Source organism: Pelodiscus sinensis, chromosome 24 (genome assembly GCF_052426305.1).
Source record: "Pelodiscus sinensis isolate ZL-2025 chromosome 24, ASM5242630v1, whole genome shotgun sequence".
Taxonomy (NCBI): domain Eukaryota; kingdom Metazoa; phylum Chordata; order Testudines; family Trionychidae; genus Pelodiscus; species Pelodiscus sinensis.
The window spans coordinates 22,637,951-22,653,664 of record NC_143075.1 but is presented as its reverse complement, the minus strand read 5'-3'; the positions used below and the strand labels follow the sequence as shown (position 1 = coordinate 22,653,664).

The 15,714-nt window shown below is 54.4% G+C and overlaps 1 protein-coding gene across 4 annotated transcripts in view; it reads right to left on the bottom strand.

Moving 5' to 3' along the window:
- Positions 1–1,421: 1,421 nt before the first annotated feature.
- ECE1 (endothelin converting enzyme 1) overlaps positions 1,422–15,714 on the bottom strand; it is a 105,796-nt gene continuing 91,503 nt past the window's right edge. For all 4 annotated transcript variants that reach the window (XM_075906542.2, XM_075906541.2, XM_075906543.2 and 1 more), the window contains exons 12-19: positions 14,876–14,978; positions 12,129–12,202; positions 9,225–9,328; positions 7,873–7,983; positions 7,122–7,189; positions 6,180–6,370; positions 4,125–4,220; positions 1,422–2,228 (exon numbers count right to left, since the gene is read on the bottom strand). In XM_075906542.2, coding sequence (XP_075762657.2) covers positions 2,052–2,228; positions 4,125–4,220; positions 6,180–6,370; positions 7,122–7,189; positions 7,873–7,983; positions 9,225–9,328; positions 12,129–12,202; positions 14,876–14,978 — 924 coding nt within the window. In that variant the 3' untranslated portion in view covers positions 1,422–2,051. The remainder of the gene's footprint in view (positions 2,229–4,124; positions 4,221–6,179; positions 6,371–7,121; positions 7,190–7,872; positions 7,984–9,224; positions 9,329–12,128; positions 12,203–14,875; positions 14,979–15,714) is intronic.

Here is a 15,714-nt window from a genome sequence, read left to right as displayed (position 1 = left end):
TCCCTGCCTTCCAGAGCTCTCGGTCCTTTCATGCCTTTTTCCCACCCCCGACTGGGATCGGTGCAGACATCTGAGCCCACAACCAGGGGCTGAACTGCATAGACCCAGGTTGCTGGGCCTCTGGGCCCCTCACTTCGCAGCCCACGGCCAGAGGGAAGAGGCTACTGTCACGGGTGGATCCGAACATTTGTAAAGCCCTGCAAGGGCTCTAGGCTGGGTTTGTGATGGGGCCTATCCAGGGTGGTGCACAGCCAACATCCACCTCCTTTCTGGGAATCCTGATTCCCACCCTTTTCCCCTCCAGCTTGCCATTGTGCGGTACAGCCCCAGAGCAAGCCACCCGCCCCAGGCGCAGCTGGGCAGCCCCCACCAGCTTCTGCATCAGCTGAAGGTAGGGAGGTGGGGTGGGTCCCAGTGGGCCTGTGCTACGTGATGCAGCCCCAGAGGAAGCCACCCGCCCTCGGAGCAGCCAGGCAGCCACCACCAGCTTCCACAGGACTGGAGCTGGCAGGGGCAGGGTAGGACTGATGATCTTCCAGGCAGCCGGGGGGACCTTGGTGGCTGGGATGGCAGAGTCACCAAGGAACCGCCAAGCCAGGGACCAGGAGGTCCTGTGGTTCCACCTATCGCCTTGCGGAGCTGCTAGCAGTACTGCTCAGTCACTGGCCTGCTGCTTGCAGAGGCGCGGGGCCTCAGCCCTCACCAGGTGACGAGCTGTCTGATCAGAGCCGCTTCCCGCGCCGGCCCGTCGAACGACGGTGCCCAAGGTGACTTACCGCTGTGCCTGTCCCACGGCAGAGTTCAGCAGTTCTATGGGGGCCATAAAGAGGGCTGGTGGAAAGCAGGCAGCCTGGGACCTAGCTCATCGCTTTCGTTGCACAAACTGTCTTGGGAAGGGCTGTGGAGCAGCTGGACGCCATAACCCCGGGCAGCCGCTGCCTTCCTCCCCCGGGGTGTTCAGAAGCGAAGATGCCCAAGAAGGGTTCCACTTCCAACACAGCTCCACAGCTTCACTTGACCAGGTAGTGGGCCCAGAGACAGCTTAGTTGCTGGTGGGATCCCAGGGGCGGCCAGTCCCGCTGTGCTGCCTCCGCTTGCTGCAGGGGACAGGAGATGAGCACGGAAAGACCTCGCCACCAGCTCAAGACAGAGAGAGGTTTATCGAATGAATTTCTCTTTGGTTTCTGTTCTGAGACTCTCTGTAATGGGCTTGAACAACAGCAGAGCTCACCACGGCTTCCAAGCCTCGCAGGCATTTGTCACCAGCCTGTAAGTGCATGGCTCCTACCCTCAGCCTTCTGCTGCGGCTCTGCCACCTCGCTACAGCCACGGCGCCCATCCCAGCTCTGCACAGACTCCTCGAGCTGTGCCCTGGGCCAATGTCCACGAGGGACCAGGAGTGCAGTTCTTCAACGACCCGGGGCCCCAGGGTTGAAACGCTCATTCGTTCCCCTAGTGACGCCCTTCGGCCTCCGACAGCTCCCCGCCGTGCTCCTCGCCTCTAGGTGCACTACGTAAAAAAAAGTAATAAATATACTAACCCTTTTGCTTCAAAAATGCTTTTCAATGCATTTCCCTGAACTTTTCCAGTGTATTTCACAAGGTTAAAAAAATAGTTCCCAAAAATATATCTTAAAATGTTGTATAGATTTATCGATGCACTGTCTCCCTGGAGAAATCAGCCTGTGCCGGGCATATTTACATACACAGTCAAACCAATTCGAGAAAGCTTTCCAGGCTGCGAGAGGGCCGGGTTTAACTGTGTATGTGTCAGCCTGGGCCAGGGCATTCAGACACGTGCCAATAGACCCGCTGCTTAGGCAAAGTTAAAACCATTTTGCAAGTCAATGAAATTAAGGAAGGTGTTCACAGTGGATCGAATCTCAGATGGTACCGTGAGCCTCGGGCTCAGGGATCCGTTCCTGCTGAGAGCTTTGACACTGGTTGAAAGAAGAAACTGCCCTGTGAGCAGAGAGCCTGGGAAATTCAATTCTTGACAAAGGACCAATAAGTCAAAAGTTGGTTTCCACCGTTTTCTGGCCCTTTTCCCTTCACCAAACTTCACACTTTTTCTGGGGGTTCATGGGGGAGCCAGGAGGGCAGCGGAAGTGCTCTGAGAACTCTTTGGAATTGGAGATCGTGCCGATGACTCGGAAACGCGATGGGCTGTGGGGATCAGTGATGAGTCCTTCATGGGAGCTCTCCGGGGTGCGAACCGAACACCAGACCTGCAAATACGGCAAACAGTGAACTCAAAGGCCTCATCATAGCTGCAGGGAGAGGGAACTTCCTTGGGCTGGGGGCCACTAACCCACAGAAAAATCAGTTGGGGGCCACACACAGGTGTGAAGTAAAACAAAGCAAAACAAAAGCCCACAACCCTCACTAATTTGGCCCCTAAGGGTACGTCTAGACTACAGGCTTTTGTCGACAGAGGCTTTGTCGACAAAAAGCGTCTAGACTACAGCCCGTTTGGTTGACAAAGCAAGCCGCTTTTTCGACAGAGAGTCTAGGCGCTCTCGTCTGAAAAAGCACAGAATGAGGTTTACGCCGTCAACAAAACTGCGTTCTGTTGACTTACTGTCGACAGAACTCGGCAGTAGTGTGGACGCAGGTATAGTTTTGTCAACAAAACCCTGTAGTCTAGAAACACCCTAAGTGAGAAGGAGGGAAAAAACCCAGATGTGCCCTGTCACTTTACTGGAGTTTAAGGGAAGCAGCCAGGTCACTGCTGCGCCCATGGAGGAGTGTTTGCCCCAAAAGTGGGTACAAATGGGGCCATGTGAGGTGTCAAGCAAAAGCTTACTTGCTACTGAGTCTGTATATGCTCTTCCACGAGGAGTAACAGTTCATTCGAACTAAGGACTTAGTTCGAATTAACGTTTCACTGCCGTGTGTAGCCGTGCGGCAGTGAGTTCGGGATAGTGAAATTTCAAAATGGTGACCGGAGGGGAACATGCAAATAAAGCCTGGGATATTTAAATCCCGGGCTTCATTTGCAACTCCGGTCACCTCATTTGCCTACCTAGCTCGAATTAACGAGCTAGTGTAGACATACCCCTAGGGACTTCTGTAACACAAAGTTGTTCTGTCTGGTGGGCTGTGTCTAGACTGGCCAGTTTTTCAGAAAATCAGCCGCTTTTCCGGAAAAACTTGCCAGCTGTCTACGCTGGCCGCTTGAATTTCTGCAAAAGCACTGACTTCCTACTGTAAGAAATCAGTGCTTCTTGCGGAAATATTATTCTGCTCCTGTTCAGGCAAAAGTCCCTTTTGCGCAAGAGGGCTAGTGTAGACAGCTCAGATTTGTTTTACGCAAAAAAGCCCTGATCGCGAAAATGGCGATCGGGGCTTTTTTGCGGAAAAGCGTGTCTAGATTGGCACGGACGCTTTTCCGCAAAAAGTGCCTTTGTGGAAAAGCGTACGTGCCAATCTAGATGCTCTGTTCTGAAAATGCTTTTAATGGAAAACTTTTCCGTTAAAAGCATTTCCAGAAAATCATGCCAGTCTAGACGCAGCCGAGGGGTGTCTGTCTTACTTTGCTGCAAAATGAGCATTAGCCTGAGCAAAATGTCAGACTGCACCAGACAGCGGGCTTGTCAAATTTGTTACCTTGCCTCTTAGCTGATGCATCACAGGAAGGCCAGCTTTTCTCAGTGGCGGTGACGCATCTCTCTCTTCGCAGCGTACCGTGACTCTATTTGCTGCACTGCTCTGCTTCTTCAGGGGCCAGGATTCAGGGCTGGGCAGTCTAATGTGTGTAGCTGACTTGCAGTGCAGTGAGTGGTTGGGAAAGGCAGCCAGCTGGCTCTTGCACCCAATAGCGGCAGCAGCGCAGAGGATGCTCAAAGCACTGGCCCATGACTGAAATGGCTCTTGCTCCAGGCCTGCTCCTTCCTTTCCTCAGCTTTGGTTCCTGACAGCTGCTCTGAGCCTAGGTTCTGGCCTCTGGCTCAGGATTCCTACTCCAACTACTAGGCCTGACTGCCCACATCCCAGTCACTGCTGTGGGACTCAGTTTGGGAAAAGGTGGGTTGGGAGGAGATGAAGGGGGGGCACGGCCACCCCAGCCAAGCAGCGTTTGCATTCCCACACAGTGCACCCGGAAACAGGACAAAGAGACCCACCTGGGCAAAGCCCACAAAGAAGAGCTGGTTGTTGGAGAGGCCGAGTGTCGGCAAAGCATCCTCATGTCCATTCTTCTTCACCCAGTTCTGATACGCCTGCAGATGGAGAGATCAGAGGCAATGCTGCATCAGCACCGGGCCGCCCTGCATGGGGCGGGGATCAGAGACACTTCCACTGCCAGGTGGGGGCTCGGAAATGCTGGGCCAGCTAGCCACAAGGGCACGAGCCCTTCGGGGTCAGCGCTGGTCCAAGGGAGCCTCCCCCGTGCCCATTTCCTCATCAGTCACAGGAAGCCAGAGGAAAATCCGAGGCAGCCCTAGGGGCTGGGAAGGGAAGAGAATGCACAAAACAAACCACTGCTAGAGCTGAGCAAATACGTGACTTTTGGCTCGCGGGCTGAAAAGTAAAATCTAAAACAAAACTCATTCAGGACTGAATGAAGCGTTTCATTAAACCCCAAGCAACTCCCCCTTTCCCCGCCCAATTTTTTGTTATTAGTTTTTGGGGGGTTGTCTAATCTAGCTCACTTTCAGCACGAAGCATCATTTTGAAACCAGGTCAAATCATTTCGTTTAGAAACCGTTGAAACGAGCCGATTCGACTCTTTCATTTGTTTTCAACTATTTGCCACGTTTGACTCAAATTGTGACTATTTGGGTCGACCCAAAATTATATTTTTTGGCAAACAAGCCATTCATCGGCAAAGCTTTCCCGGGTTCTCCCTGAGACATGCAGGGTCCCGCATGGCCAACAGGACTCTAAATAGCGTGGGATTAATTGAGGGAGAGACCCGTCTGGGGAGCAATTTGTACCCACACAAGGCAGACTCATCGTCCACCATGGTTGCTACATTTGCCATTGCCAATGGGAGGGTCTGGAGAGGGTTAAAGCCTCTTCCGCTTACAATGGTCAGTTTCTTCCCCCTCCTAAATCTCCTTGGAAAGCCGTCTCCCTCCCAGCCACCCTCTCGGGGTGCAGATTGTCAGTCTATGATCTCCTGCTCCAAGGACAGCAGATCCCAAATCCAAGCCACCTGAAGCCTTACATACGGTCACGTCCCACCCCATCCCTCCACACTGCATAGAGGAGCTCAGAATTTTACACTTCCTCAGAGCAATTCACCTTGCCATCCCTGTACAACAGGGGTGAGCAAGAGGCTGCCAGCGAGCTGGATTTGGCCCACCAAGCCACCGGATCTCTAGCCAGAACCCTTAGGCAGAGAACAACTCAGCTGTAAAAAAAACCAGCTGCTCCCAGCTCTGGACAGCTGGGGAGGGAGGAGGGAGGAGGGAGACTTCTCCTGGTGTTCCCACCCCCCAGGAAAATCTCTCAGCCTTGGCCAATCTCTCAGCTTCCCTTGGCCAATCTCTCAGTTTCCAGCCAATAGGAGCTGAGAATTTTTGCTGGGCGCAAGGGCAGTGTGGGAAGCCTTCTCCCTCCCTCCCTGTCCCCGCCCCCCTCATGCCTGGAACGGAGCCATGTGGAGCAGCGAGCAGCCTGCAGCAGACAATCTGCCTCAGGTTTCTGCAGGTAAGCGCCTCCCAGCCAGAGCCTGCCTCTGGCACCTCACCCACTCTCTCTCTCCCCTGACTACCTGTATGAGGCCACCCCCCCAAGCTCTTTTCCCCCTTCTCCCAGGTCACAACTCCCTTCCAGACCTTGCACCTCCTCCTACGCCTCCCCAGGCCAGAATTCTCTCCTGCACCCACACCCCCTACTGGGCTGTACACCCCAAGCCCCTGCCCCAGATCACAGTCTCCTTCCCTCACCCAAACTCCCTCAGACCCCTCACCTCCTCCTGCACCCCAGACTCCTACCCCGAGCTCCCTTCTGCACCCACCCTCCGTCCCAGGCTGCACATCCCCTCCACAGAAGTGCAGCTCTTTACCACTTGCCCCTCTTTGCAATGCCCCCCCATTAAAAATGATTGTCCACCCCTGCTGTACAATCAGGGATCTCTCTCCAGCGGCAGCACCAGGGCAAGTCCAGGACGACCCAAAGCATGGCTGTACTGAGACCCCAGACAGAGACCCATGTCTGTGCTAGCCTCCTACCCGATATGCGGCTTTGAGACCCCCGTTGTCAGCAATGTTCTCTCCCAGGGTGTGTTTGCCGTTCACTGCCTCGCCGTTCACTGTGTAGTTGCTGTATTGTTCCACCATGCACTCTGTCTGCTGCTTGAAGGCCTCCACCGAGGAGTTCTTCCACCAGGGGCGCAGATTTCCGTCTTTATCGTACTCCCGCCCTGCAGAGGAGCAGACCAAGCAAAATACTAGAACCAGAAGATACTTCCTCTGAGATGGCCTGTGGCAGACCCTGCCTGTGTGATGGTGGGTTGCTTGAGTTTAGAACACACGATCTGTCAGCTTGGAGACGCAGCGACTGTACTAGCAATGGCAGAGAAGAGGAGCAAGTTCTGAGACCCCCCTGAACTTGCTGATCTTTACTTTATTGCATCACCATAAGTCCCAACAGAGCATCACAAAATGCTTTGGCATTGGCAAGATACCCCCTTGGGACAGAGTGCAGGGTGCAGGCAGGTCAGCCTGCACTTCCATCGCTCACAGCAGTGAGTTCCCCAGTCAGCAAGAAGCTGGTGGAGGCAATTATGCAATCGGGCCACCTGGCTGAGCCAGTTACCCCATGAGGCCTGGGCTGGTAACAGGGGGCACAGCAAGGAGGAGCAGAGGAAAGGAAGGAGAGAGGGAGGAAGAGGGAAAGTTGAGCCTTGCCAGACAAAGGGTTAGAACCTGGTGACCCTCATGCCCTGGGGAGAAGGCCAAAAGCCAGATGAATATTATAGATTTGTCCCTGGCGTAGCTCCATGCAGGGCCCTCTAGTCTCATGGCCCCTTCTCACAAGATCCACTTTGCTGCAGAGGGCCCCATGGTTCAGTTTGGACGCCTGGCCTGGGAAGCTTTTCGATGCAGCAGACACAGCTCGGCCGGGCAGAGGGAGAGAAAGCAAGAGGAGCCAGGTGTCTGCAGGCGGCCCACCTTGGTCATCAAAGGCGTGAGTCAGCTCGTGGCCCACGACAACGCCAATGCCGCCAAAGTTCAGTGCCCTGCGTGGGAAAGACAAGGCGCATTAGGCTTCCTGCTTCGCAACGGCCACTGCCAACTGCTGTCTGCACATGGCCTGGTGGCCTCCCACTGGGCTGCAGGGCAGGGACCTGGGCGAGGAGGAGGCTTTCACATGGCCTAGATGGAGCTGCTGCGCCTTACTCCGCTGTTTGGCTAAACTTGCCTTGGCTTTCCCTTGCAGAAGAAGAGCCCTAAGGAGACACAGAGCCCCGCCCCTGCTGAACTTGCACCCTGACTCTTCGCCTCCTCATTTTTATGGAAATTGGTTTTCAATATGAATATGCATAACTCAAATATACTTTATGCAAAACAGGCCCAGTAACCTACCATTCAAGAGCCTGTGACTCCCCTGAATGTGTGCACAGGAGACCCTCACGACTTGCAGAATTGCTAGTCGTGATTTCACGTATTCACGGCTCTCTCCCATGGCCCCCCCTGCATCCCACCCCCAGCCTGCAGGGGACGTGGGCGCAGGGGAGCCTCTTGCTGGACAGCAGCCATGGTCCAGCCCCGCTACTGACAGTTGTAGAACAGGGTACAGAGGTGCAAGAGGCACCCGCCCCCTTCTAACCAGAGAGCCCCCGCCCCGCCCCACTCCAGCGCAGGGTGTCACGGGGAGACAGCGGGAGAAGGGAGCAGCAGATGACCGAGAGGGAGTGCATACTTGGGAGAGGTGCGGGTGTAGAAAGGAGCCTGCAGGATCCCGGCTGGGAACACAATCTCGTTCTTGGTGGGGGAGTAGTAAGCGTTCACTGTTGGAGGGGTCATGCTCCACCTGCAGGAGACAAGGGGCTGTCATTAGCCTATCCGCCACACTGGCAGCCTGGCACCAGGCAAGGGTAGTTCCCCCCCCAAAACACCCCCCAGCCTCCTAGAGCTTGAGGACACCCAGCGATGACAGAGACACAGATGGTAATCAGGGCCATGGGCAAGGACTGCAGGATTCACTGCCACAAGCCAGAGCACAGGCCAGAGACAAAGAACCGCCCAGGCTTCCGCCCCCGAGCCTGCAGGCCGTGACAGGCTGCACAAAGCCCCAGCGAGGTGGATGAGTGAGGAAAGCGTAATACTCCCACTGTACGCAAGAGGGAACCCGCGCCTGGCCGGACAGAGCTGTCAGCTGGCCATGGAACCAGGATCCTACCAAGTTCACAGGCATGAAACCTGGTCTTGTGTGTTCACCCTGCACGCCTCGGATTTCATGGGGGAGTCCCTCAAGGGGTGCTGGTGCAAGAGGGAGTCACAGGAGGCTCATTTTAGGGGGATTTGCACATTTCCACCCTTACTCCTGCGCTGCTGCCTTCCGAGCTGGGCGGCCGGAGAACGGCAGCTGTTGCTTTGAGGGTCCAGCTTTGAAGGCAGCAGGGCAGGGGTAAGGGTGACAATGCCATAGCAGGGCATCTGCCTTCAGAGCGGGTGCCTGGAACAACAGCTGCAGCTCCCAGTCTGCTTAGCTGGGAAGGCAGTGGAGGAGTAAGGGTGGCAGTACCATGACCCCCTAAAATAACCTTGCGACCCCCCTGCAACTCCTTTTGGAGTCAGGACCCTCAGTTTGAGAACACCGGTCTCCTCTGTGAAATCCGTACAGCGCAGGGCGAACGTACACAAGAACAGATTTCCCAGCCTGGAAGGCATTTTTCATGGCCATGGTTTTGGTAGGGCCCTCGTTCAGCTTGGCTGAGGAAATACGAGTTTATGCTAAAGTCTCTGCAGCGTGAGGGGAATGTGGAAGGACTACAGGGGCGCAAGGTGAAAGGAGACCTCTGGAGAGTTCCCGGGGCTCTAACGAGTGTAAATCAGACCTTCGCGTTACGCTCACGAGGTGTTCTTGAGCACGGGGGAAATGTGCTGGCGGGCCATTAGACATCCACATGGCTCCCCACAGCTCCCAGGCCCCACGGGTCACTATTCCCAGCCAGCGGCAGTGGCGAGAAGCAGCAGACAATGCGTTGTCCAATCTAGAGCCGAGAGCGTGTCCCCCGTCTCAGAGGAGACTCCCCGGCAGGGAGGACTTACTGGTCCCGGTTGGGAGATTTCCGCAGTTGGTCAGCAGCCACTCGCGCAGAGAAGTTATAGAACTGCATGACGTTCTCGAAGTAGAGATCGGAGACAGCGTCATACTGCAAAACCCAAACCCATCAGTCCTGGAGAGGTAGCCGGCAGAGCGACCCAAGACCAATATCTGCCGGCTACTACCGTCTGCAGCCCAGCAGCTTTCTCACACCGTGCCACACTGGCACCAGGCTGCAATGCCACTCACTTCAGTGTCTTACAGGGACTGTTGTACCACACCCCTGCAGCCTTCAGGGCAGGGGATTAGGGGGGTTGTGATATGACAGTGCCCATAAGAAATGTAAGTGTGGGGTGGCGTGTGGGGGAGCAAGAATCAGGGCAAGGGGCTGTGGGGGTGCAGGAGTCAGGGCGGTGGTGTGTGAGGGATGCAGGAGGGTCCAGGGCAGAGGGTGTGAGGAGGGGCCCCGGGCAGGGGGCAGGGGTAAGTGGATGCAGAGAGTGCAGGGGTAAAGGTGCCCCCGCCCCGAAGAGTCCTACCAGGAGGCTGCTTCTGTTCCCTTGTTTCATGCTCAGGGGGCAAGAGGGAAGCTCCCGGTGTGGGTCCCTCCCTCCCTTCCCCAGACAGCAGAGAGGCCTGCACCCCGGCGGAGGGGAAGGGGAGCAGCAAGCCGTGTCGTCCTACGAATCTCGGGGGAGGGGAGCTTCAGACCCGCCCTGCACCTTCTGTAAATGGTGCCTTGGGGGTTCGGGGCTGGGGCCCTCACAGACTGGTGGGGGAGCGCACCCCTTTAACCTGCCTGCCTGCTGCTCAGCAGAAAGCCCTGGGAGCCCAGCTGGGAGCATGCGGCGCCTCCTCCTGCAGCCGAGCACCCAGCCGACTGGCTCTATCTTACCAGAGCAGCGCCACCACCGATGCACCGGCTTCCTGCCCCCAGATTGTCCCTGCCTGCCCCCTCCCTGGCACTACGGAGGGCCCAGCCCCAGGAAGCAGGAGCAACAAGGCCGGTCACTCTCCAGCTCGCTGGGGCCCCCCTGCCCAGGGGCTGGGATTTGGGCAGTGGCGCTGGGGCAGAGGGTCGGGCCATGAGGAGGAAGCGACGGCATGGCAATGGAGGAGGAGAGCACCCATTGAGCCGGAAGGCGACCCCTGCTGCTGAGCCCACTGGCCTGCCCCGTTTCGGGGACGCGCTGCGTGGCTACAGGTCTGGGCCACGCACTGAACAGCAGGTGGCATGGCAGGAGGGCGGGGGGCTTCCAAGGCTCAGGTGGCTGCAGCTGAGACAGCACCACGGGATGCTGGCCGTGCAGCCCAGGCGCTCAGAGAAGCAACGGCCAATTCACTGGAGTGCTGAGAGCCAGGGGACCCTTCTGGGGAGGGAAGGTCATTTTACCAAACGAAAAGCCAATTGGGATCACAAAGCTGGGATTGTCCTGGCCATGGAGCCTGCCAATCACCCGCCAGCCCTCGGGTTCAAACCCGGTGACCTCTGCAGAAGGCAGCAGCCCTGCCAGGCTCTCGGGGGCTCAGAACCATGGAATCCCAGAATCCCAGGGTGGGCAGAGACCTCGGGAGTCATCGAGTCCAGCCCCCCGCCCAAGGCAGGACCGACCCCACTCAATCACCCCAGGGCTTTGTCCAACTGGGCCTTAAACAGCTCTAGGGCTGGAGATTCCACCCCCTCTGTAGGGAACCCGTCCCAGGGCTTCCCCACCCGCCTAGGGAAATTGTTTTTCCTAATATCCAACCTGGACCTCCCCCACTGCAAGCTGAGGCCGTTGCTCCTCAAATCCTTATTGGATCAGTGGCTGCTCCGGGATGCTTGAGCTTGTATTAGTGGCCAGAACCACCCAGGGGGCCAGCCATTTCCCTGTCGGCAATGGAACCAACCGACAGTCTTTGGGTAGCCCCTCAGGCTGGGCTGCTGCAGTGCCCTGTTACTGAGTCTGACGCTGAGCCCAGCACGTGACTCTAGAGACACACCTCAGGGCTGCCCAGGAGAACACCCTGGCGTGATTGCAGGCCCCTCGTCTCTGTCTAGCCCACACCAGACACAGCTGCTCCCACAGAACCGTGCAGTGAGTGGCTGACAGAGAGGGGCGGAGTCTCTGGGCCTTCACCGCGCAGGCTCAGCTGCAAGAGGCGTTCCCTGCTTGGCCGAGGAGAAGTGCTCTCAGCCGGGCACAGGAAAAGGAGAAGAATTTGTCCTTTTAGAAGGAGCCCCTCTCACACTCATCAATGCCCAGAGACTGCAGACACTACCGAGACTTCGGCCATATTACGTTTCTTGACCTCAGATCAATTGCATCTGACAAAGTGGGTCTGACCCACAAGAGCTCATGATCCTCTCTATTTGTTAGTCTCTATGGGTATGTCTACACTACCCCGCTAGTTCGAACTAGCGGGGTAATGTAGGCATACCGCACTTGCAAATGAAGCCCGGGATTTGAATTTCCCGGGCTTCATTTGCATAAGCGGGGAGCCGCCATTTTTAAAACCCCGCTGGTTCGAACCCCGTGCCGCGCGGCTACACGGGGCTCGAACTAGGTAGTTCAGACTAGGCTTCCTATTCCGAACTACCGGTACACCTCGTGGAACTAGGAGGGTAGTGTAGACATACCCTAAGGTGCCACAGGGCCACTGGCTGTTACCAAATAAATCTTTTGGTCCCACAGAACTCCTTGTGGTTTCTGCAGACACAGACTAATGCGGCCACCTCTTGGAGACAGGTCAGTTGGTTTAGGACACACGTGAACCGTGGAGGGTTAATGTTGCATCTGGTCTAGTTGTGAGAGTTGCGCTATCGGAATATCTCAAGGGGTGGCAGTTTTCCCAAGGGATTAGTACAGGAGGGGGTGGGGGGAAGCAGCTGGAACACAGACAGCAGAGTGCGTGGCCTGTCAACTCACATCATGAAACACCTTGTCCAGCTCCTTGGGATCCATGATGAACTTGGGGTAGCCGATCATGTCATAGATCGCATCTGCCTGGGGAGAAGTTGGAAAGAGGGAAGAGCAATTAGAAGAGTCACCCAAGGCTGTTCCTCTCATCTGTTTGCGCGTCCTGCAGGCTTGTGCAGGGCAGCTGGAGAGAGTCCAGTTTGGCTCCAGAGCTTTATTTCCAAGGGCTAGCAACACGGTAATTCACAGTTCTTTACATTCCATCCATATCTACTGTCACTCCCCCCAACTCATTTTTATTGCTGAAAACGATTTGCATCAGAAATGCAGGCTCCTGAACCCACAGTGATGGGGAGAGCTCCTTACAGGGATAGAAGGGATCCCATCACATAAAGAATATAAAAATAGCTACACTGGATCAGACCAAAGGTCCATCTATCCAAGTGTCTTGTCTGCCGACAGTGGCCAATGCCAGATGCCTCAGAGGGAGTGAACAGAATAGGGAACCATCAAGTGATCCCTCCCCTGTCATCCATCCCCAGCCTCTGACAAACAAAGACGAGGGACACCATTCCTACCCATCCTGACTAATAAGCACTGATGGACCTAACCACCATGAATTTATCTAGTTCTTTTTTGAAGCCTGTTAAAGTCCTGGACTTCACAACATCCTCTGGCAAGGAGTTCCACAGGTTGGCTATGTGAAGAAAAACTTTCTTTTGTTTGTTTTAAACCTGCTGCCTATTAATTTTATTTGGTGACCCCTAGATCTTGTGTTATGGGAACAATAAATAACTTTTCCTTATTCACTTTCTCAACACCAATCATGATTTTACAGACCTCTCTCATATCCCGCTTTAGTCTCCACTTTTTTAAGCTGAAAAGTCCCAGTTTTATTTCTCTCTCTTCATATGGCAGCTGAGCCAAACCCCTTATCATTTTTGTTGCCCTTTTCTGAACTTTTTCCAATGCCAAGGTATCTTTTACGAGATGAGGCGATCACATCTGTACGCAGTGTTCAAGATGTGGGTGTACCATGGATTTATATAGAGGCAACAAGATATTCTCTGTCTTATTCTCTATCCCTTTTTTAATGATTCCTAACACTCTGTTTGCTTTTTTGACTGCTGCTGCATATTGAGTGGATGTTTCCAGAGAAGTACCCACTACTCCAAGATCTCTCTCTTGAGTGGTAACAGATAAATTAGTCCCTATCATCTTATACATATAGTTGGGATGATGTTTTCCAATGTGCATTACTTTGCATTTATCAATCTTAAAATTCATCTCTCATTTTGTTGCCCAGTCACCTAGTTTTGTAAGATCCTTTTGAAGCTCTTCACTGCCAGCTTGGGACTTAACTATCTCTCCAGATCACTTATGATTATGCTGTACAGAATTGGCCCCAGTACGGACCCTTGGGGACACCACTAGTTACTGCTCTCCATTCTGAAAATCTACCATTGATTCCTACCCTTTATTTCCCATCTTTTAACCAGTTACCAATCCATGAGAGGCCCTTCCCTTTTATCCATGACAGCTTATTTTGCTTAAAAGCCTTTGATGAAGGATCCTCTCAAAGGCTTTCTGGAAATCTAAGTACACTGTATCCACTGCGGATCCCCCTTGTCCACATGTTTTTTGACCTCCGCAAAGAACTCTGGTAGACTGGTAAGACATGATTTCCCTTTACAGAAACCATGTTGACTTTTTACCAACAAATTATGTTAATCTATGTGTTTAACAATTCTGTGCTTTACTATAATTTCAATCAATTTGCCTGGTACTGAAGTTAGATTTATCAGCCTGTAATTGTCAGGATCTCCTTTAGAGCCTTTTTTAAAAAACTGGCATCACATTAGCTATCCTCCAGTCTTCTGGTATAGGAGCTGATTTAAAGGATAGCTTAGAAACCACAGTTAGTTGTTCTGCAGTTTCACATTTGAGTTCTTTCAGGACTCTGGGGTGAATGCCATCTGGTCCTGGTAACTTATTACTGTTTAGTTTATCAATTTGTTCCAAAACTCCTCTAATAACAGCTCAATCCAGGCCAGTTCCTCAGATCTGTCACCTAAAATGAATAGCTCAGGTTTGAGAATCTACATCATGAGTAAATCCCAGTGTGACGTAGTGTTGGTACCTTGCTGGTTGCTAGGCTGGGGCTGTGGGTGACCCCCACTGGCTGCTGTCAGCATCACGGCCCAGCAGAGTAGCTGATGGGACAGGGAGGTAACCTGTTCGACCGGTTACCTCCCAAGGAGAGGAACAAAGGAAGGAGGGGAGGCCGGCCCCTGGCTGGGGGGCAGGGCTGGAAGGGACGTTTTTAGTTTCTGTCTGGTATCATGGAGGAAGCAGCCTAAGCAACAGGCTGGGATTTAGGGGCCCAGTCTGGGAAAGACCTTGCTCTCCCATTGCAGGGCTGTCCCACAAGGAAGCTGCTAGCAATGCATGACCACAGGAAGTGCATCACAAGCACCCAGCTAGTTAAGTCTCTGGTCCTTCTTAAGATGCAACGGTGCTTAGCTAATAACAGCCCTGAAGCTCCCTCCCCCGCAAGACTAACAAAGCAACAGCCGAGGGCTGGTAACGAATACTGCAAAGAAATGAATGCGGAAGCTCCCCAGCTCCCAGGAGGCAAAGGGAAAACGCCAGGCTGCTCTTGAACCCAGTTGGAATCTCAGACTGGCAATGCCGGGGTTGCCAAGAGCTCCCCAAGGCAGGGGCGAGGGGCAGACTGTGCCTTGCTTAGACACCACTTGCCTTCTCCTTGGCGGATTTCCTCGTCTCCTCGTCCATCCACTGCAGGGTGGCCAGGCTCTCCTCAAAGGCCGTTTTAATCTCTGTAATCATTTCCTCGGCCTAGACAAAACAAGAGGTCTGGTGTCAGCCAGAAGCCCAAACACGAACCCAGCTCACTAGGATCACAGACTAAATAAAAATCTCTTCAAACAGCTGTGGGGAGGTAGAAACAACCGCCCCGCCCCCCACCATCATCACGTCCGTCTCCAGGCAGGATGGGAAGGGCCCAGACGGTCGGGTGGATCCACAATTCACTCCCGCAATTCACTCCGTAGATCACGATGGTGAATTTGAGGGATTTGGGGCCCACACATCGCTTTGGAGACACAAACGCTTCCCTCAGAGCAGAGCAGTTGGTGCTGGGACGGGGCCGCTGTGCGGGAGACAAGGCGGCCACTGGGAACAGAGCATGCTGGGCTCTGCCCCAAGGACAAACACGGGTCAGAAAAAAGAAAGTGGCTTTGGATGCTCTAGTTCAGCGGCTGGGAGGGGAGGACAGGTAATTAGGTCTCTCAGGACACAAGGGACTTCCTGGAGGGAGCCTGCAGCCTGTCACCCCTGCAGCTTTGGCAAGATCTGCTGCTAGAGCATGGTCTGAAACCTCGCAGTATGTATCAGCCACCGGTCACGTCCTTCCGGGACAATGTGTCCGTGGGCTGTGCTGGCAGTCTGGAGAGGAGAGAGACAGTCCTTTTCCAAACAGAAGAGCTTCCAGTTCCCCCAAGAAATGGCTCAGAGCAGTGGGTCGGACAGAGATTAGGAGCCAGGGGGTCTAGGTTCTGCTCCTGCTCTGCTG